At 47.2% G+C, this 21,822-nt stretch overlaps 1 protein-coding gene across 1 annotated transcript in view; it reads left to right on the top strand.

Moving 5' to 3' along the window:
* Window positions 1–21,375, top strand: part of LOC142586388 (uncharacterized) — a 46,276-nt gene extending 24,901 nt beyond the window's left edge. Inside the window, exons 6-9 of the mRNA XM_075697636.1 lie at window positions 17,444–18,136; window positions 19,072–19,312; window positions 20,606–20,662; window positions 21,300–21,375. Of these exons, the coding sequence (XP_075553751.1) occupies window positions 17,444–18,136; window positions 19,072–19,312; window positions 20,606–20,610 (939 nt within the window). The 3' untranslated portion in view covers window positions 20,611–20,662; window positions 21,300–21,375. The remainder of the gene's footprint in view (window positions 1–17,443; window positions 18,137–19,071; window positions 19,313–20,605; window positions 20,663–21,299) is intronic.
* Window positions 21,376–21,822: the final 447 nt, after the last annotated feature.

A 21,822-nucleotide genomic window follows, 5' to 3' on the forward strand; every position in this document is an offset into this window, starting at 1 on the left:
ATTTAAGAATTTATTGGTATCAAATGGAGGTGCAGGCTGGTGCAAAATTTCTTTGGTCGCTAGTTTCTTGTTTTAACAAATGGAATATTGAGCGCTATCAGAAAAGAGCTAACAAACGGCAGTGACAGACGAATTCAGTCACTAGCTGTGGGCTATTGAAAGTTGCAAGGAAAGTTCCAGTCGCTAATGCCTTAGCGTGACGCCACTCCTAACGCGACACTTCGTTGGACCAATGGCAAAATACCGCTTGGAGGAGTGCCACTCCTTCTCTCACAACGTGTCCCGTTCGCTTAGTGTGCGCGAAAATTGATAATGTCGCGTTGTAGAGTAGTGGTGATGGCGTAGATTACTCGCAAATGAACAAATTGCGATTATTCGGAGCTAATCAGATTGCACACGCGCTGCATGCGTTATCTGATTAAGCAAAACATTTTCAGCATAATTGGCGACAACATTCAAGAAATTTCGAATAACATACGCGTGTCACGATTAGCGGTAACTCGATAGCAGAGACAGTCTGGTAAAAAACAGCAAAACAATGTACGCGTAATAACACTGCCTAAAGTGGCAGATAGAGAATTCGGCTCCTACCTTGCTTCATGATGCTTGCGGTCGATGTTTTTCGTTTCCTGTAACGACGCGTATCTCATGTTGGGCATCGTTACAGACAACTTCCGAATGAGGAAGGCGAAATTTCGATTACGCTACTTGAAAACCACTGCGAAATTCTTAAATGTCGATTAGCGCGCTCGTCAGGGCACATCCTCGTCTTCATATTTAAACAGATTCCTAGGACGGTGCTAAGGTCTCAAACAAAAAAAAAGTAATAATAATTAGTCCATCATACGCTTGCGTGATGGAGGCATATGCCACCTATTATCGGTTTCACAAAGTTGCTCAAATTTGTTGTTGCGAAAATAGCTGAGTCTATCACGTAGATGTTTCACGAACTTGAGTGCACGCTCTAGGCCATCTATCGCTAGCCTGTCACAGGCATTCCGCCCTAACTGGCAGCTTCACGCGCGCAAGTTTTCGTAAATGCTATTGCTCAGTCCCACCGTTCGACAGGTATATGCTCAGATTTAAAGATTAATGTCTTACAATACAGCGAGTATATACTCCGAGCTTTTATCCTTCTCTAGCGAAGTTTCTTGCGAACCCTCCCGGAATTTCGCGACCGAGGTCAAAGAGAAGTTTAATAAACTTAACAGAACATATCAAATCAACAGAGGTCAGCAATTCGCGACAGTGACATGACAATAGGCATGAAAAACGAGTTCTCAAAAGCTACTCATATAAACGAACATACCACTAACAGTCCGTGTGTGTGCGTGTGTGCGCGTGTGCGTGTGCGTGTGTTTGTGTGTGCGCGCGCGCGTGCTTGCTGCATGGTTTGGTGCTGCTTTCTTGCCGAATAAGCAGAGCAAGCCATCTTTACTATACACTCGCAGGCTGCTGGCCTTGTGTTCTACAGAATTACTCAGTGCCAAAACAACTGATACAAAAATATTCTCATTGTAAAAAACATACGTCATTAAGAGCACAATTCATTTAACAGTGCATTTAGGCCACAATAGCACTTGTACATGTATCGTGCCAACGACAACTACCTGTTTGTATTGATTGCCGCGTGTTGATAATGATAATTTCCATACTATGGCATTTATCAACAAGGGTTTTGGCAATGGAGCGGGCGGTACGTTTAATATAAGTAAGAACAAATGCAGAAATGCAAGTCGTCACATGCGTAGCACGGGTGAGCGAGAGCACACGCGCCAGTTTCCTTTCCGCCAGAGACGCAGGAATGAGATGGGCACACTTGCAGCACCTCACTAACTGCCTGTTTCCCACATTCCAATATGCGCGTCGGATCTGCATAATATTCATTTTTAATTTTTTGCTAAGGTGTCTTGGAAAAAGTGGCATCTTTTTCGATGCTGGCTACCTTCTTTCTTTCCGCTTAGTTGTTGGTTCGCATGGTGGAGATTATATGCAAGCGAGCAAAAGTAATAATGAAATGTGCAGATTGTGTAGCGCGGACACAGCAGGCGCACGTACATTGCTCACAGAATTAAACGCGTCAATTTAGGGCTAGCTAATGCGCATACTTTCGTTTCCACCGGCGACAATTCGTGTCCCATCGACGTAATTTTGGCGCGTAAGGATAGATCGGAGTCCGTGCCACCTTTGGTGACCAGGTTCCTAGCGACATGACATGGTACTCTCGAGTACTTTGCACATATGCAGAGTCTTGCTAAATGCTCCCCGTCGCGCTTCATTCCATGAGCACTGTACATACTACACGTCACGTAGAATTTCCAGAGTAGCTCGAGTGTCTTCATTGCGCAACACCAGGCAGAAGAGCGGAGCATAAAGACCGGAATAAGGCTGCCCGAAACAGTACGGCGCGACTTGCGGCGCGGTTCACCACGCTTATTCTGGCTGCCTTGAAAGGACCAAGCGGCACGCACTGCATGCAAATGCTCGGGCCAAGCTACCGAGTTTTTTCTTGGACGACGTGCTATGAAGAGTCGGTCGGCAAGAAACTGCCACCTCTTCTTCTGTAACTAAGCTTATTCAGAAAGTCCCGAAACAAATCACTCACTGACGCCCAAAGAAACGGCAGCGGGGCTCCGTGTACTGCACCGCAGACGCAATGACCGTAGAGGGTGCACAGCTGACGCAGCACGCAGCGCAGTTTCTTGCGTGTGTGTGCTCATCCGCGATTTCTCTCTTTCTTCTCTTGACTCTGTTTCCTTGACCTTTTCACACTCCTATTGCCCCGACGTATGCAGATGCCGTAAAGCTCGTCCCTTACTTGCCTTCTTGCTTTCATTGCGTGTGTGCATGGCGTGTCTGGAGGGCGTTCTTTTTCTTATTATTTTTCTTCTGTTAGACGCCACTACTTCATCCTTCGTTCAGAATGAGTGGCCCACAGAAATGAACGTACACAGTAAGGTTCTATACCACGAAAATACCGACACAGCTTGACCGTCTACAACAACAGGTGCTATAAACGAGAAGAAAGGGGGTTAACCAAGGGGCCCGATATTTGATTGGTCATATCATAAGAAGCCAACAAACACTGACACCAAGAACAGCATAGGGGAAATTACTTGTGCTTAATAAATGAAGTAAAGAAACGATAAGTTAATGGAAATGAAAGTGAATAAAAAAACAACTTGCAATAGGTGGGGAACGATCCCACACCCTTCGCACTTCGCGGTTTTGGGATCGTTCCCCACCTAGGGTTCTACAAGGGCACATAAATACCCAAGAAAGTGGACGCAGAAACGGCGCCGCGATAGCTCAATTGGTAGAGCGTCGCACGCAAAATGCGAAGGTTGTGGAATCGTTCCCCACCTGCGGCAAGTTGTTTTTTCATCCACTTTCATTTCCATTAACTTATCGTTTCTTTATTTCATTCATTAAGCACAAGTAATTTCCGCTGTGTTGTGCTTGGTGTCAGTGTTTGTTGGCTTCTTATCAACAGGTGTTATAAGCACTTTTGCGTATTCTGTTAAGATTGTTACAGTTACCCTGGGAGTAGTAGCCACCTACTATAACGCAATGATGGTATGCCCAGCGACTGCTGTTAGGTAGCTTTTGTAATACAAGTTCGACATTAGAATGAATCCTACCATCGTGATGAGTTCTTTTTGAAAATTTTCCGCGTTAACTCGACCGATCGATTCGAATAATACGCAGAGTAATCCGCAGTTGTTGTTATTCAACCTTATCTACGTCAGGGTAGTCCGATTAGCCGGAAAATCTTAGTATTAGTGCACAAAACACATCGACGGAGATCTCTGGCTTTTATAAGGTGATCCAAAAAGGCCTGTAAATATAAAAGAATAACGGGCTTCCGCTTTCGCAAATGGTATTAGTATAATTTACATTCAGCAGTGTGAAAACCCCAAGAAATTGCAACACATGCACAAAGGTAGCTGTTTGGGCTGGTTGATGACACGTTGTTCAAACATGAAAAAAAACGTATTTTAGTGCGAAATTCGTGGCAGGGAAGGAAGGAAGAAGGCAACAGGACAGAGCGTACATACGAACACTCTAACCTATAAGCACATATACGGACATAGGAACACTATAATAAATACAATAGGAACTTCTTATCAAATGCTAACAGCTTCAGTGTCACTGTAGTAGGTCCGCTTCAGATTAGTTCTTGTCTGTGCATGATGTTCCTGCTCCATTCCCGGCTCAAACGTTCCGCAACCTTTATTGATGACGTGATATTTTCATCATTCTTATTCACCGTTTTACCGATATCTATAGGTAATTTTCTTTCATGGTTAATTTCTAATGATTCAACATGTTGGAAACTGCGACAGTAGTTTGTGTTTTCTAATGTTAGAATTGCTTAATACTTTTGGATCCTTATCATGCGCTAGTGTTTACTTAGCATACCTTGTGATGATATAGTTTCTATTTGTTAGCAGAAGCAGGCCCTGCGCAGACAATAAGGCTTCAATTGGGATCAGTTGGTACAGCATCATTCGGTTTCGGTGGAATTTTTGGCACAAAGGACAATGAAATAGGAGGCACGGACGAACAGGTGCGCAACATGTTCGTCCGTGTCTCCTTTTTTGTGTGACAGTTCCCGCTGCATTTATCTGAACCCTGCACAGACAATTCACCAAGCTATCCGTAAGCTAAACAGACTCACATCAGCAGGCGCTCCCCCCAAACGGGGCTCACTAACAATACTATTACCGATGACTTCAGAACGATCAAAAACAGTTCGGGCGAACAAAAACCTTTGTGAATCTCTTGAACTATCAATATACGCCGTCAAGTGTCAGGAATACTTTTTCACATGCGACGTCAGATATACGGGGCGCAGATTAACGACCGTGCAAGCGAGCATGCACCTAATGCTAAAGGGCAACTCCGGCATTTTTTTAAGCACATTAGGACATTGTCATCTTTAAATGGCATTGACAGTCCTGTCACGGGTAGGGTGGTTCATCTTGCTTAGAAACTCATCAATAACTTAAATAATCAATAAGCGAGGTACCGAAACTGAAACAGATAGCTGCTTCAGTTAGCCACTGGATACAACACGCAGACTATTGCCTGCAAGAGAAACCCGCTTGCAAAGTTGTATATATGTAATGGTACACGTGTGAGTGTTTATGGTTTACCCGCGACCGCATCTCGTTTCATTCCTATCCTCGTTGGTTTCGTCCTCCCCTGCTCTCGCATTTTGTATGCACGCTGTATTTTCTGTGTTCTCTGCTTTGAGGCACGTGGCATGCTGGAGTGTTGGCCTTGCGATCCCAAAGCTTGAGCTGATGGTATCCCAGTTGGCCCCTCTATCATAACCATTATCAATCCGCCATGGTGGCTTAGTGGCTATGGCCTTGCGCTTGTAAGCCTGAGTACACGGCATCAAATCCCGACCGCGGCGGCCGCATTTCGACCGGGGCGATATGCAAAAACACTCTCGTACGTTATTTAAAGAACACCAGATGGTCAAAATTAATGCAGAGTTCCCTGCTACAGCGTTGCCTTATAATCATATCGTGGTTTTGGCATGTGAAACCTCTGAATTTAATTTTTACTTTTGACTACCGTTATAATTCCTAGTTCATGTATCGGCAGTTGGGTCTGATTCAAATGGTGCTGTGCTCGATAATGTTGAAGTTTGGGCGAGTTGGTAAAGCATCATGCCGACGGATAGTGTCTGTGTTGTGCGGCTTTGGCTGTCTGATTTGGCGCTATGTTCGCACGCATGAAGTTGACTAAAGAAAGTCTTCACCCCTCTCTTCATCCGTATATATTGACACGTAACAGTGACGGGGAAGAAGGCAGCAAAACTGTGGTTGACAGAAATAGCGTTTTATTAAGCGAACCTGCGCCCTCAAAGGCAGGCTACACGCAAAGAATGACGATAGCGGCGAACACAGTCGACGATCGTCGAAATTATATATATATATATATATATATTATAGTCATATTTTATTAGTCATATCATAAGAAGCCAACAAACACTGACACCAAGGGCAACATAGAGGAAATTACTTGTGCTTAATAAATGAAATAAGGAAACGATAAATTAATGAAAATTAAAGTGGATGAAAAAACAACTTGCCGCAGGTGGGAACCGCACCCACAACCTTCGCATTTCGCACTCCCAGGGTTCTACTAGGACACATAAATACCCAAGAAAGTGGATGGGAAAACGGCGCCGCGGTAGCTCAATTGGTGGAAAAGGTGAAAAAATCCATGAATATCGAAATAACAAAAGTCAGATATTTTTCGAAACAACCTTATCTGAACCTGATTTGTTAAAAAAATAAATACCAGGCTAGCAAGATTCGGCAAAGAATACTGGGAGTTTTCACCCGTAATGAGTACAGATGAGAGCTGCACCAGAGAAAAAATACGTTATGAATAGCAACACACACAGTGAGCCCACACGCACGCACGCACGCACGCACGCACGCACGCATTCATGCACGCACAAGGTCAACCTAATGGAGGGCAGCAAGCTTTGAATTAGGGCACAGCTGAGAGAGTAAATGACAAACTACGTGGCAAAGTGCGTGAAATTAATCAGAAACAGCGATAGCATGTCCTGTGTACAGATTAAATACAAGTGATAGGAAACGAAGATTATAACTTGTATGAGGTCGTGACGGTGACGTTTGTTATGCCCGCAATATGCGACCGAAACATAAACCGCGCTCGCTCTACTGCGCTACATAATCGATCCGCCTACTCTTCGCACCGCATGTGGAGCCGCCCCACAGCACTTATCTGCGTCTATACGCTTCGGGGCGCCAAATTGGTTGTTGATTATACATTACCACCGTTTTACGTCGCCATTATTCTTGGTGTGTCGGTATCAGACTGCACTGATCTCAATCCGGTTTCCCGAGTCACTCAGGCCCTGTGTACTGTGTCGTCTACCGGCATTGGGATCTCTAGACGGGGCAGGAAGTCGAAGCACTGCAGCTCCGTCACAGTCAGCAAAACCTGAGAAAGCAGTACATGAGAACCACGGTTTCTAAAAAGAGAAACAATCAAGCAAGCACCATGGGCACAGGCGGTTACTTCATAGCGAAAATCACTACGCTGCAACACCCGAGGCGCTTCAGAGGCTCACACCACATGATAGCTACGACGATTTGGTTATGCAAGAAAAAAATATGTACCGTTATTTTTATTTATAACAACAAATACAGTGTCCATTTAGCTATCATGAATACCTCTAATTGCTACTAAAACTTTATGGGAAGCGTAGAAGAAACGCACTAGTTGGTTCAAAATCGTACTCTTTCTGCGGTACGCAGGCAGCGGTCAGGCGTTATAATCACTGTCCCTTTATATGTCACTAGCGCAGCGACCACGATTAAATGTAGTAACGAAGCGTTTTTGATTTATTTATTTTTGTGTGGCCATGGCTGATGTTATCATACGCATCAATTACTACCGTCCATTATTCAAACAGGGCAGAGGTGCACGGGAAGACGGAGACGAAGTGATGAACAGTGCTCAAGCAAGAAATGTCCTTGTGCACAAAATCACGTACTGGGCAAAGTTCCGAAGCGAAAGAGAAACGCAAGAAGCCCAGGATAAAGCGATCTGGAGGGCTGGCTTAAATAATTGCAGGGATCGATGGCCAAACACTTCAAGGAGGCCGCACTCGCCACGGACAATCCGGCAGTGGACCCGCGCCTCTCGCCCACCTGGGAAGCGCGCCACAGTCTGTTGAGAAGACGGCGAAGGCAGCGGCACAAGCTATGAGAAATTAGCATCGCGAAGCTAACGGACGAGGCAGAGCGCTACGCAGAGCAACTTGCACGACATAACTGGAACCAGTTGTGCAACTCCCTTCAAAGAACGATGGGCACTGCGAAGACATGGGCCATACTTCGACATCTACTAGGTCCGACCCAGAGCAAGAGAGAAAGGAAGCACACGATAAGCCGAGTACTACACAACTTCGGAGGCACACACGATCAGCTTTTGTGTGCGCTACAATGCAAGTACATTGGCCAGTCGACACTCGGTGCACAGGCCGCGGCTGACTGCACCGGACTGGAAAACAGCGAGCTCGACTGGGACTTAACGCGTTCCGAGCGGACGCGAGTGATCGCAGAACTCAATAGAAACACCACCCCGGGCAAGGACGGAATCACCAAGTTGCTACGTGACCTGGACGATGCAACCGTGCAGGCAATACTAAAACTTTTCGATCTACACTGGTGCAGAGAAATCTTGCCCTCGCAATTCAAGCATGCGCAGGTTACACCGATACCAAAGCCAGGAAAAATGCCCTGCCTGGAGAAGCTAAGACCCATTTAGCTCACGTCCTGCCTCGGTAAACTGATGGAACGCGTCATCTTAGACAGGCTACAGACGCATCTCGAAGAACGTCAACTGATACCGAACACGATGTTTTGATTTTCGGCCCAACCTGTCAACGCAAGACGTGCTTCTACAGCTCAAAGAGGAAGTATTGAATGCGGCAACGCCGTGCTGCAGGAAAGCAATTCTTGCACTAAACCTAAAGGGGTCCTCTGACAACGTGTGGCACGAAGCCATACTAGCCAATCTCAGTGACACGAATTGCGACTGACGAAATACGTTAGGGCTTTCCTCACACATCGTACAGCCACAATAGGGCTGGGAAATGTAAAGTCACAGCGAGCAGACACACCTAATAGAGGAACGCCACAAAGAGCAGCGTTGTCGCCGACACTTTTCAACGTGGTCATGATGAAACTCCCAGTCCAACACGAGGAAATACCGGGGATCAGACATGCCTTGTATGCAGACGACATCATGATAAGAGAGAAAGAGAACCATTTAATGAAAGGCAGAGATTTTCGCCGGCGTATAGACATCGCTGACATGCTACTCTGCGCGGAGAAAGGAATATGGGAGAGAAAGAGAGAACGAGAGAGGCACAAAAAAAGAAAAAGTTTTTAAAAAATGAGCACTGAGTTTTCTGACTCATGGGCAACGGCGTGCTATGGTTAAGTCCTTCAGTGTATGCACCGTCCTACAATTAGGTGACAGAATTCGCTGCGTAGAAGGTGCATGAGAGCGACAGAGTAGAACTGAAGTTTGTCGAATTGACCAATGTTTTCTAAGTATGTGAATAAAAAGTTCATAGCACACCTCTGTTGTGTGAGGCAGGCTAAAGGACCTAAGACACAGTCAAATGACAGAGGTCTCTGTGTAAGCGAATGCATGCAATGTTCATAGAGCGCACGCTCGTCGGCATGCGCTCGACACTCAAACAGGATGTGCTCCACGGTTTCAATTGAGCCACAGTTGTTGCAATGAGGACTTTGTCAGTTTACCGAAGCGGTACCGTAAGCCGTTTCCATAGGCTGTGTTCAGGCGACGACGTTTGTATAGAGTTTCCAAATGGCGAGGAATGTTGGATGGCAGTCTGCATTTGAGATTTGGGTCGATTGAGTAAAGTAAAGGGTAATGTTGGGTCGGCAAGTTCCACAGCTGGTCCTTTTCTTCAGAAGCAAATCTCTTAGCTAGTTGAGAAGCATCAGATCTAGTAAAATAAATCCGCTTATAGTTTTGGTGTTGAAGACTTTGCGTGCCGCTTCATCTGCTTATTGGTTGGCCAGAATAACACAGTGATCCGGTATCCACTAAAATTTCATACAGTGGCTTGATGCAATGGCCAAGTGATGTAAGTTCGCAATGTCGAAAGAAACAGGATGATGATTGCTTATTTGTTTAACAGACTACACATTGCTTGTAGTGCTCCTTTAGAGTCAGTGGAAATCGCCCATTGATCAGGCGCTCGGCGCAGTATATAGAGGACAGTTTTTTGATGCCGTGAAGCTCTGCTGTCGTTGAGTACGTCCTCCGCTGCAGCCGATAAGAAAGCATCTGTTTTGTTGAGGGCACATAAAGACCACAGGAGGAAGTCTCCCGAGTGGTTGAGGCATCAGTGTAGATGTAGGTGTGCTGAGTATATTTCTCGGCTAAGTAGAGGAGAGTGGTCTGCAGCAGCGCGGCCTGTGGCATGCGACTCATTGTCCCATTTACACCGGGTACAAACTGGTTAATATCTAGAGGCGAGAGTGTCCAGGGAGGAAAAGTTGGAGCCAGTAATTTCTGTGGCTTAATAATAGGAGGAAGCTGCAAGAGTTGCACAGCTTGGCAAAAGCCAGATTTATTGCGGGTTACGTGGGCGCAATACATGAAGTGCTTCTTCCCTTGGATCCCATGCCGAAGATGGGTACTCATTGTTTCTTGGAAAGCGATGACATCAAGCCGTAGGCATCCTGCTTCCGATACTGTTCCCGAGGCTGAGGAGCCCTTCCGGAGGCCAGGCAAATCCACAGGCAGTTGTTCCGCGCGGCTTCCAGAATCATCTTGTTTGCTGGTGATAATCTCTGAAGAACCCTTCGGCAATAGCGCAATGCGCCTTCAATATAGCCTTTTTCAAGTAGTACCACTGAGCGGCATTTGCAGCCCCATCGTATTCTCGCCATGAATTTGAAAACTTGCGATGTTCACCAATCCTCGCACGTAGTTTTTTTTTACCTGAGGTGACCAAGAGAGATTTCTGTCTATCACAACTCGAAGGAATCGTTGAGACTGTTCGTACGGCAGTGGTCGTCCACCGAGTAAGAGTGGATATTTGGTCATTTTCTGTCTTGTGAAAGCCATGGCTGTACTTCTTTCCTGCGGGAGGTGAAGACCTCTCGCCAGAAAAAAAATACATGGAGCCAATACATGGAGAGCTTCAGTAATGCTCTAAGTCGTTGTTTGGTGATATAGCACGAACTTGACGAGCCCCAGATGCAGATATCATCGGCATAGATTGTGATGTGCACTCCTCGCGGCAGGTTTCTTGTTATGTGTGTTAGGGTGAGATTGAATAGGAGTGGGCTAAGCACAGCACCCTGGGGTACGCCCTTTTCCACTACATCACGATATGGACGGTCGGAGGGTCCATAGGAGAACAAGAGGCATTGCAGGAGACGTCGTAGCAAGATACGCGGAGACATGCAGACTTCAATACGTGCCGGAGAAGTTGAAGCGCCTCATAATCGCAAAGTGCTCACAAGGACGCTCAACAACCCAGGCATCAACCATCCACTTGCAAATGGGTCCGAGAGAAATCTCCTAGGTGAACAGACTTCCTATCCTCGGCTTACACTTACAAAAAGACTGGCGCGGAGGATACGCCATACAGAAGCTACAGTACACGACCACGCAGATTTTGGGCATGATGCGACGAAGTACCAGCAGTAAGAGGGGACCTGATGCGTCTAGTGCAGGTTCTGATGGTGAGCCGCATTGTGTACTCGGCACCATATTTAAATTTCAGCAATGTGGAAATGGAGGTACTCGACCGGCTGATACGGAAGGCGTATAAGTAAGCGCGTGGACTCCCACCAGGAAAGGTAACTTTCTGCCTCGAGGAGACAGGGGGGTAGAACAACGAACTGGAAACCATAGAATTCCACCTGGTAAGCCAGAAGCAAAGGCTACAACGCACAATAGCGGGATGCTGGGTCTTAAAATTAATTGGATATTTCGTACGGAAGATCAGCGCACTAACGAAAATCCCAACACAAATACAGGAAACTATGCATGCCTCACCGATTCCCAGAAACATGCACCCGCACTTCCACATCGGAGGGCGAAAGACCCGGGCGCAGGTGCTCGCGAGGAAGTATGGGAACCCCCCAAATGGTTTGTACGTAAAGGCGGTCAACACCGCAAGAAGCACCCCATTCGTTACCAGCGTAGTCGACAATCACGGAACTGAAATAAATGCTACACGCACATCCTACATCACTATCACCTTTCGCGAAGAACACTACCGCCGCCTCACAATGTTCTGACGCGACAGGAAGCCGTAATATGACAAAAACTCCAAACACATATCCACATTTGAGTCTCTACCACGCCATCCATACACCCTGTGCTGTATCCCTCTAAATATCCGCACGGCGATCAATTCGCAACGATTTACCATGTGGTATAGGCTTGCGCAAGCACGCCAGTGCTCGCACCCATAACACACCCACCACACGGCAATGGGAGGCAGCGCTGTCCAGATCCGACTCGACGGGCCAGCTCACCCTGGTCAACCGAGCGAGAAGGGCAACTAAGGCCGCTTGACTCCTGGACTGAGGGACCACCCACTGCACAGTGGAGGAGTTGCCTATGCTTGTGTGCTCTTTTCTATAAAGTTTATTCTCTCTCTCACGCTAGACACGACTTTTTGAATATGAAATTTGCCATTGTAAGGGCAACAACTGCAGGGCAGCACAATTATTACCCTGCTCGAAGACGACTCCCCTTGTCGAAATGCTGACTACGCTGAGATATCCCTTGTTCGAGCACTGCTCATTACTACCAGTCGGCATTTTCCAGTATATGTCGACTCAAGAAGGTAGCGCTTTTCAACCAAAACATTAATTTTGTGGCAGACAGTACACCGCCAGTTTCACAACCTGCGGATGCTTCCAAAGTATTGCGTTTGCTACGGGAGATGTGCGCTTTATCTTTAAGGCTACCAAACACAGCTTCCCATAGAAGTGTTCGGGACAAAAGAAAGAAATAGTTAAAATCCTCCGCAACATGAGAATGCAGCAGGAAACTGAGTTTTCAGTTATTCACTCGAGTGAGGACCCTATAAGCATTGCACCACTAAATTTTACGCTAGATCGCAGAGAATTGAGCTTTTTGCGGGCCTCGTACGTGCACATTCCATAAATATATGTGAGTATATGCGTAGTCGCTTCGCTCCAGACATAAAAGTGCTGCTGTCAACCTTCGGAGAGAACCTTTCCCGTCTCTTTTGAGTGTATTCCCATTTTAACTTATTTTTCTTTATTTGTAAGACGGCTCAACCTGGTGGTGCCTTTTTTACTGCACAATTCAGGGCTCAGCATAGAGTGGTTCCAATGCCGCTTCTATCAAAATTAAGGGAAGGTTCATGTTTATTGTCTTTTGTGCTTCGGTATTGACGAAAGAAGGTTTCAAGAACTGAGAATACGAAATCAATAGTGTGAATGCAATCATTGTAATTACGTTTAAATCTTGTTTTGCTCGCCCTTGGAATGTGCGCTATTCTCTCTCTGAAACGTTCTCTTCAACGCATTTTACGCACGCGTGTTAGAACTAGAAAGTCAGAGTACTGCCTAAGACAGCGCTATAACTCTACTTTTGGAGCTACATAAAGCTACATTAAGGCTATATATATATATATATATATTTATGTGTAGTAATATATAAGATTCATAATGCAAAGACGGGGTAAGTTGCACAGACAGGGACACAAAAGAAAGTGACAGCACGAACGCCGACAATCAACTGAAGAAAGCACTGAAGCGAAAAAAGAAAGCAGACACAAAACTCATCTGCGCATGCTCTGGAATGGTAGTACGACGCGTCAATCTGGTACACGTGCCTGTCTACGTGAGAGGTAACTTAAGGCATTTGATCTCTTCCTTGTGTGAAGTAATCAAAGGGTGACTCACGAACGCACTTCCACCATTATTACTTTGCCAAGTCTCGACCATAAGACGCGTATCTTCATTCATATGCCTGTACAATATTGCGCATTCATCTAACTCAGGCGTTCACTTTCAATCTTGGCAGTCTTGGCAATGTAAGGAAAGATTAGAAGGCGATCCACCGGTTAACGGCATATTATGTTCCATTAGTCTCTGACTGATACACCGCCCCCTTTGCTCTACGTAGAAAAGGCCACAGCTAGAGGGAACTTTATGTACCACACCCAAACGACAGTCAGTAAAATTGTTGCTCTTGATGTGCTTCAGTGGACAAATATCTGCTCTTTTTTTTTCTTTCACCTCCTCCTTTCTTCTCTGCACGGCAGCGCATATCTTACCTGGCTTATTGGGAGCAGTAAAAATAACATTAACACCATATCTACATACAAATCTTTTAAGCCTGTGCGATATTGAATGAATGTAAGGAATAGCCACTACTCTTTTGTTGCTAATACTGCTTTCTGTAATTACGTCCGTCCCCCTCGAAAACGACTTCTTTAGGCGTTCAGCCACAATGGCCACTGCTACGCTATAGGATAACTTACTTCTAATAGGCGCCGGACCTGTGCATTAAAACCGACGCTCATTTTGTGCGTGCACGATCTGGTAAGAGAAGACTTAAGGCACGACATGGCAATTCAATTTCTTACTAATTTGGAATGCATGGAGTGAAAGTTTAACAATGGCTTCGAACATCTAGGGGAGTACTGCCAACACACGTAATTTTGTTCGAAGACCAAGGAAATGCCTGGAAACTGTATTACGCGTCTCTGAGGAAATTCCTTGGTAAACTTTAACCCCCTTCCATTAAGTTTAAATTGCTCACTTACTGAAGTAGCAGCGGAATGGGATTCGTCCCTATTGCAGAAAATCGGGTAATCATCAACGTAATGAAATAGCTTAATAACACCATCGCTCAAGGCCTTCTCTAAGCTGCTGTCAATCTTGCTCAGATAAATATCACTAAAAATAAGGGCAACCTTTGAACCAATACAAGTTCCTATGCGCGACCACACTGCGGAGAGAAACGGCAGCACGTCTTAGTCACCACAGTCAGTCGCTTTGCTGAGGAGTGACCTTCAGTACTGTCAATTCATCGCCTCGTTCATCTGCAGCAGCTTTATTACATGTGGTGAAAAGAAAACAAGTGCCTTCGGGTTAGCTTGACGAAACAAATTAAGAATAATGAAGGCTGGAGACAACACCAGCGCTGAGTGTAACGGACGTGCCATAGCTTACGGCTGTCTAATTGGCAACGAATGACTCTCAATGCCCATTATTGGGATTTGCGCGACTGCCGATATTATTCACTGAACGGCGAGACCATGCGATGCAACCGGGTAAAAAATAATCTGTATGGAACGCGCACGCGCGCACACGCGCGCACTTGCGGATCGGGCACAGCGCCCGCCGCAGACGCAATACGGATTGTTCCGGCCCAACGACGCGCTCCTCAGTCGTGCCTGTCACCATTGGGTTGGAATAAAAGGAAAAGCGGTGCACACGGCGACGCGTTATTATCTTCACTGCGAGCGCACCGTCTGTCATCAAGCAGCGCTACCACGGACGGCCAGGCATTGATCCTGGTGATCGGTGGCGAGGCGGAGCAAAGTGCGTCGCCGCGCGGGTGGGAAATGTAATGGGCGGAGATGGCGAAGGAGTGGCTCGCCACGACGACGTCATTGAGTTCGAATGGCCTCACGGGCGGACGCGTCACGCGACAGGGTTGCTCATTGCAAGCGGCGGCCGCCAAGCTTTGAGGCAGCCACGACCGCGTACGTGTACCCGCTGCGCACTATGCTGGGCGCCTTGGCGGGAATGCAGCAGGAGTCGGTGCTTTCAGCGTACTCGCACCCGCCAGTGTGTCCCGCGTGAGCTAGCGTCTGCCAGCCCTGGAGTCGCTTCCGAGTATCGGCTTGTGTGGGCGCGATCGAAGCTGTTGACGGCCACCGGCGGATGGGAGTTCGCTAAAGAGGCGAGCCTGTAATGGATACGCGAAGTTAATTAAACGCGGGATGTGAAGCGGGCCCGGACCGTTGGGAGACTCCATGCTTTTCTTCTTCCTTTTTGTTTTACTTATCCAACGGCCCAGATAAAGCATGCGTATAGGGCAGGCCTTTTCTAGTCGATGCATCGAGTGGGGTGTCGTGGGACGAATGAGTGGAGGCGAAGAATGTGCCAGCCAGACGTGGGGCGTATCGTTCAACGTCGATGCGCACAAGACATGCGTGACTTATACGAATAGGAGGAGAAGCTATGCGGCACAAAGCACAGTGACGGTGAGGCAGTGCAACACAGCAGCAGGGAAAGAGGGAAAGAACGAATGCGCGATGGTGGCCCACTTGTGTGATGATGACCTGGCAATGGAGCGAATGCTGCTATCCCGTTATACTATTTATCAAGCACACGTATCCACTTCTACACAAGCTGCAAAGCTTGGATGGTTTGTCTAATCCTTAAATTAAAATATGTGTAGCATTATTTGCGCAAATATTTCATAGACAGCGCATCGACGTTAGCGAAAAATTTTGACAAGAGGCGTAACCAGTTTTTCTGAGCCCATGCACATCGGCTTAGAAGTGTAATGAAAGGCGCTAAATAATACACCAACGCTTCATGTATGCGCTTTGGGAACGTCACATTAAATGTCTTCGAAATTGAGTATCTACAGCCAGCCTCAGAAACATCAGCATGGTCTCTTCTTTCTGGAAAGGGACTGGCGAATATGAAGAGATTTTTCTTTTTCAGCTTAACCATATGAACCACTCTAAGAAGCCGGCGCTTCGGCAACGCGATAAGGCAACTAAGAACTCCAATAGATGACACAGGCACTTTTCATTTCGGATCAGTGAACACTCCAATTTTTGAATACGAATAGAATAATATTTGCTCTTCGATCCGTATTCGAGAATCCACAATATGACTTTGCCGAATATTTGTTCGTTTGAATACAGGGAACAACCACTGCAATCGGGAGAAAGGCACGCACGCGGCGTGAACTGCTGCGGCAGCGGAGCCGTGGTTGCTGCGCAGCAGTTTGCTGAGCATGGAGTAGCTGACTGCTGCTAAATGGGTCCCTGTCATTGAACAAGGAAGCGTCGCTTTTGGGTGTACTACAGCTTGCGAATATGTTTTCTCGATTCAGGAAGAGCAGCTCATTATTTGGACAGCGTTGTCATGTTTGCATCCCAACGGACGTAGCGTTACACATGCATCATCTGGTGTGCTGTTCTTGCATTTCATTTCTGTCATTGTGATAGCACGCCAGCCACGATCACATTTCATCAGCTTTTCATTTCCAAGTTGCTCGGCTGACCGGCCGGACGTCCAAGTGTGAACGGCGCTACATGTATAAAATGACGGCAAATCAGTATTGCGGAAGCCCGCAAGATGGAGCAACGTTAATGAAAGGAAAAGTTATCCGTCCAACTGTAGCACGAAGCTACAAGGAACCAATCCCCGGACCAGGATTATTTTTCCTTAAAATGCAAAGCTTTATTTCTGAGAAACCTGTACAGGCTTCCTTTGTAGCTTCGTGCTACAGGCCCGTGGGTGACAATATTTTATGTCATGTATCAGATGATGCAAGTAAGTTCTCTTCTTCTTCCTGTTTTTTTACCAAAGGAACTCTACACGATGGTTATATTTACCTTGTTTATAACCTAGAAAGTAGTCATTTTTCGGTTTGGTGTTCGGTTTGGTATTCGAAGGTCATGTTTCTAGAATATTTGTATTTGATTCGACATGGAAGTTTCGCTGCTTGAACAGCCCTTACTTTGTTTTTGGTGGTCGTATTTCCACGTTGCCTTAGTAGTATTGTCCTTCAGCAGCGTTTCCAATCGATGACAAGAAGAGAACCGGCGTGATCGCGTCTCGCTGCAAACGCCTTGGCGATTCCTCTCTCGCAGGTGGATTTCCTCGGCGATGGGCGCCGGCCGGAGCACACACTCCGACGGCTCTCCGGCGCACAGTCCCACGCAACTGCTCGACAAACGACTCGCCCGTCCCCGTCACAGCGACGACCACGGCTTCCACGGTGCCCTGCTGACTCCGACGCGCGTGCGCCCTCCCATCTCGTCGCCCCCGCCGCGACCTGCCGTCGACGATCGGTCGGCCATACCTTCTCCGCCTCCTGCGTCCATGTCCTCGCGAGTGCCCGTCGTGACGACGACCCGGGTCACCTCGACGTCCGGCGAACGCCGCCACTCCATGCGAGCCGACAGCCCCATGCCCAAGCTGCAGGCGGAAGCGAGGAGGCTGAGCGAGCCCCGCGACGAGCAGACGCGCAGGCACGGCGACCACCAGCAGCAGGGCGACATCGAGAGCCAGATCAGGGAGATCGAGCAAATGACGGACGGCATCCTCGAAGACATCGAAGCCGAAAATCTGGGCAGCTTCAGCACGGGCCACGATCCGGCTACGAAGACGACCGCGCTGAAAGGTCCGCATCAAGATGTGGGCGGCCCGTTGGACTCCGGCAAGTCGGCCGCACCGCTCAGAGGCTCCTTCGAGCGCCGCCTCTTCGGCGACGCAGGGAAATTCACGGGACTCGGCAGGCCGCAGCTACCGCCGACTCGGTCGTTGGAACGTGGTGGCCGCAGGTAATTTCGGGCGGTCGAGAAACTTAATGCTGTGACCTTGCACCCGTAGGTTGGCTTGTGCAGACAATCTTGCCGCGTTGGATGATGCGCTAATTATTGTTCATCGGAAAACCAAATGCATTACCCAGCATTACGCGAATGTGGAAGATTTCGCACGCATTGATCAATATAAACTGAGATGGACCGAAGCCGTGGGGCATCCTTAAACGGATTACTCTGGTACATTGATTTCTAGGATATATTAAGTAACGGGGTATATAGGTGCTGCACTGCTCAACGTTGTTCTGCAGGTCTACAGGTTACAGCCTTGCTTCGAAAAGAAATTTAATTCATCAGACCAAGGATTGTGTAAGTTTCGTTACCTACAGGATAGCGTCATCGTCGTGATGGTCATTTACGCGTATATTCTACGAGAGCTGTATCCACGCGGTGTTATCGTCAGTCGCCCTCGTGGCCATTCTTTCCGCTGCGACAAATTCAGTTGAGCGATGTAGTTCTCGTGTGCGTCCACCACTAAGCGGCGATCCTTCAGCCCAGTGAATGAGAACCTAGAGTGCAGTCATTACAGCATATATCAAACAACTTTCTTAAACGATAATGGACTTTTTACCACTTATTTGATTATCTTGTTCGCCTAACTTTTCCTTTTTTTCTTGCTGCATACACCCTCTACCTGATTAGTGATCCACAGTGGTCTAGCAAGGTATGTCTCTGAAGCGGACGGCTCCAAAAACTTATTTCCTGTGTAACCACTGTTGGTCCCCTATTAAATCTCCATCTCCTTAAATTTGATTAACACTTCCATCCTTCACGTTTTTTCTTCAATGTCCTTTCCATTTTTTTCTTGTGTTGGCAACATAAATATAACTGAACTCTATGTATGTAGCCTAAGGTTCGGCGAAGTGAAGACTGCACTTGCTCACCATGTCGCGCAGGGCGTCAGTACCTTGGGAGACCGCCGTAGCAGGCTCCAGGAGCGGGGGACATCGCTACAAGCCGCACAGTCGCAGCACGGGTTCCGAGGTCAGATCGCAGTCGCAGCCAGTCGCTGGACTGGCAGCGGCCGGACGTCATGGCGCCCAGATGAGGACTCAGTTCAGCGGGAGAGCGGAGACAACGCACAGTCCTCTTCTTGGTCACGTGCCGAGGAACAACGTTGCCACCACGCAGCTGCCGGTATGCTTCTGGCCAAATGGCTTTTCCTGTCGCCTGTCAAAGGGGAAGGTCTGGCAGATCCACTGTCAACAAAGCACAAAATGAAACTACGCCGTTAAAACTTCTTTTTTTTTTTTTTTGAAGGAAGGGGCGGAGGGGAGGGAGATACCGATAGGAAGTGAAGGCGCCTTGTGCACTGTAGGCGTTAACTACAATTCAGCAATTCGGCACGCGTAGATAAACAATAGCGGCGTTTACATACATGAATGTGACAAGTGGCGCGTCGCATCGCAGTTCTGGCGCACTACATCTGTGTAAACGACCGTAATGCGTTAGGAAATCCTGGCCGCTATTTTGTGGCGATGCCTTATGCCTTATTCTATGCTATTCTTATCATCCACCACACACGGCCGCCTGATCCCGTTGATAATGTGGGCAGACCGTCGCTGTGACCACTGGCCAAGCGCGAAAACCCTGAAAACGCATAGAATCGGAAAAGGCATTGCTACAAAATACCGGCCCCTATCGCATTTATTCGACAGAAGAGGGCAATTCGAGACGGTGGAAGTCGTCTCACGCGGTGGATGTAAACGTTGGCGTATCGCATCGAGGAAGAGAGGGAAAGTGAAGCGGCTGCCGCCATGTGCCCTTGTCCATTGACAATTGGAACGTAAATCGCCTGAATCGCCTGAAACGTAAAGCGCCTGAATCGCGTGAAGCGCCACGCGTAAACGCTGCCGCATAGTAAATACCGTGATGAGCCAAGAAACTCGATCCGCTAACCGTCGCATTCATCTATGAGGCTTGTGAAGTCTTTAATGCATGTAAAGTTACCGATAGCAGAAATTGCATGCATCTGCAGGCTTGGAGTGACGCCTGACACTGGCAAAAGATGCCGAGTGCGAGTGGGGCTATACTAATCCAGGTACAACCAAATTAGGAAGGCCCACTAAGCTTCAACAAGGACGCTCCCTCACCAGAACATGAATTGGCCTCCCTGGTACAGTATTCGGCCACTACCTCCCAAATGATTCCTTCTATAAACCCATGGCCCTCAGCCCCCAGCAGCTGCGGGGCAGCAGACCAAGGCGCCGGTCAGACCTGTAACGCAGCAGAAGCGGTTGGCGCAGGACAGGGGTAACTGGACGTCGCAGGGAGAGGCCTTAGTCATGCAGTGGACATAAAACATGATGATGATGATGATGATGATGATGATTAGCAACGCTTAGCAACATCGAAAATCTTCCCTTCCTCCTCAAGATTTAACAAAAGCTAAAACGTATATCTCCTTGTTTCTTTACTCTTCCTTTTCAGAATAAGAAAACAAGCTACGACTTCAGTAAGTTTCATCAGGCCAACCAGCGGGAGCAGGTAGGCATTTCAAAGGCGTCACTTGCCGTATTATTGCGTCGCATGCGACTGACGATATCGCCTTTCCATTTTTGTCATTTTCACTTGCACACCAGAAAGGCCATACAATCTTTGGAGGTGGTGAGTATAACTATCACTCTGCCTGCAGGTATATATAGAGGGTTGTGCAATTACATATGTAGAGAGGCAAGTGGCACTACCTGCGAGTCACTACTGGAAAGCCAGAGATTGGGAAATTGGTGGCTGTGCAATTACGGATTTCTTGAAACAGAAATCTCGTCTGTCTTACAAGTTATCGGCAACCAAGCGGTAATGTTGACACTTTTCACCCGTAGGCACTATCGCGAGTGCAATACGTCTCGAGCAACATATAGCTTCTATAAATATACTAAACAGCACCTATATATAGGTGCTGTTTCAGTACGCATGTGACTGTCGGGATAGAGCCAGCTTCCCCCATGTCCGGCATTTCTGACTCGTCTGTCCAAAGGCCACACATTCAGAAGCTCTCGATGCGGATGAGATACCACAGAACCCCTTTCACTCTGTTTTGAACTGAGAAACGCTGTTTCTGGATTGAATGTCTGAAGCCACCCGTCTTCTATATCGATTTGAGTAGTGCTCTTCGTTTATTTAGGTCACCAGCCTAACGCCGCCGACGTCGTCGCTGACGCACAACGGAGCTTCAGCAGGGTCGAAAGTCTACAAGATAGGTAGGCCGGGTTATTTTTCATTGTTTATATATGTGCCTACTTGCCTGAAATTAGTTTACGCAGTTGTTAGGTTGCTGCCGCTGGTATGTTTGATTATCAATCTGAGATACGGTGGCAAACAATTTCGTCATGACGAATCATAACAATAACGACAACAACAACCGAGAAAGTTACTCACTCAGTTACTTAGTGCAATAATGAATCGCCTTGCTCATGAATAAAGTCAACATCGCTTGTATTGAAAAAAGGTTCCAAAAGTCACGTGGTATACTCTCACAAAAATATAGCTGTAGCAAATGCATACTCCCGACATAATCGGTGCGTCGATGCAATGCATTGAGTAAGTGGTACTGCGCTCTCTGTGTTCAAATTTAGTAGGGAAAAAAATTGTTGTAATTTACAATTGAATTATGATTCCTAAACTGATTCCTTTCACCGCCTCTACAT

The sequence above is a fragment of the Dermacentor variabilis genome, chromosome 6, assembly GCF_050947875.1.
Source record: "Dermacentor variabilis isolate Ectoservices chromosome 6, ASM5094787v1, whole genome shotgun sequence".
NCBI classification, from domain to species: domain Eukaryota; kingdom Metazoa; phylum Arthropoda; class Arachnida; order Ixodida; family Ixodidae; genus Dermacentor; species Dermacentor variabilis.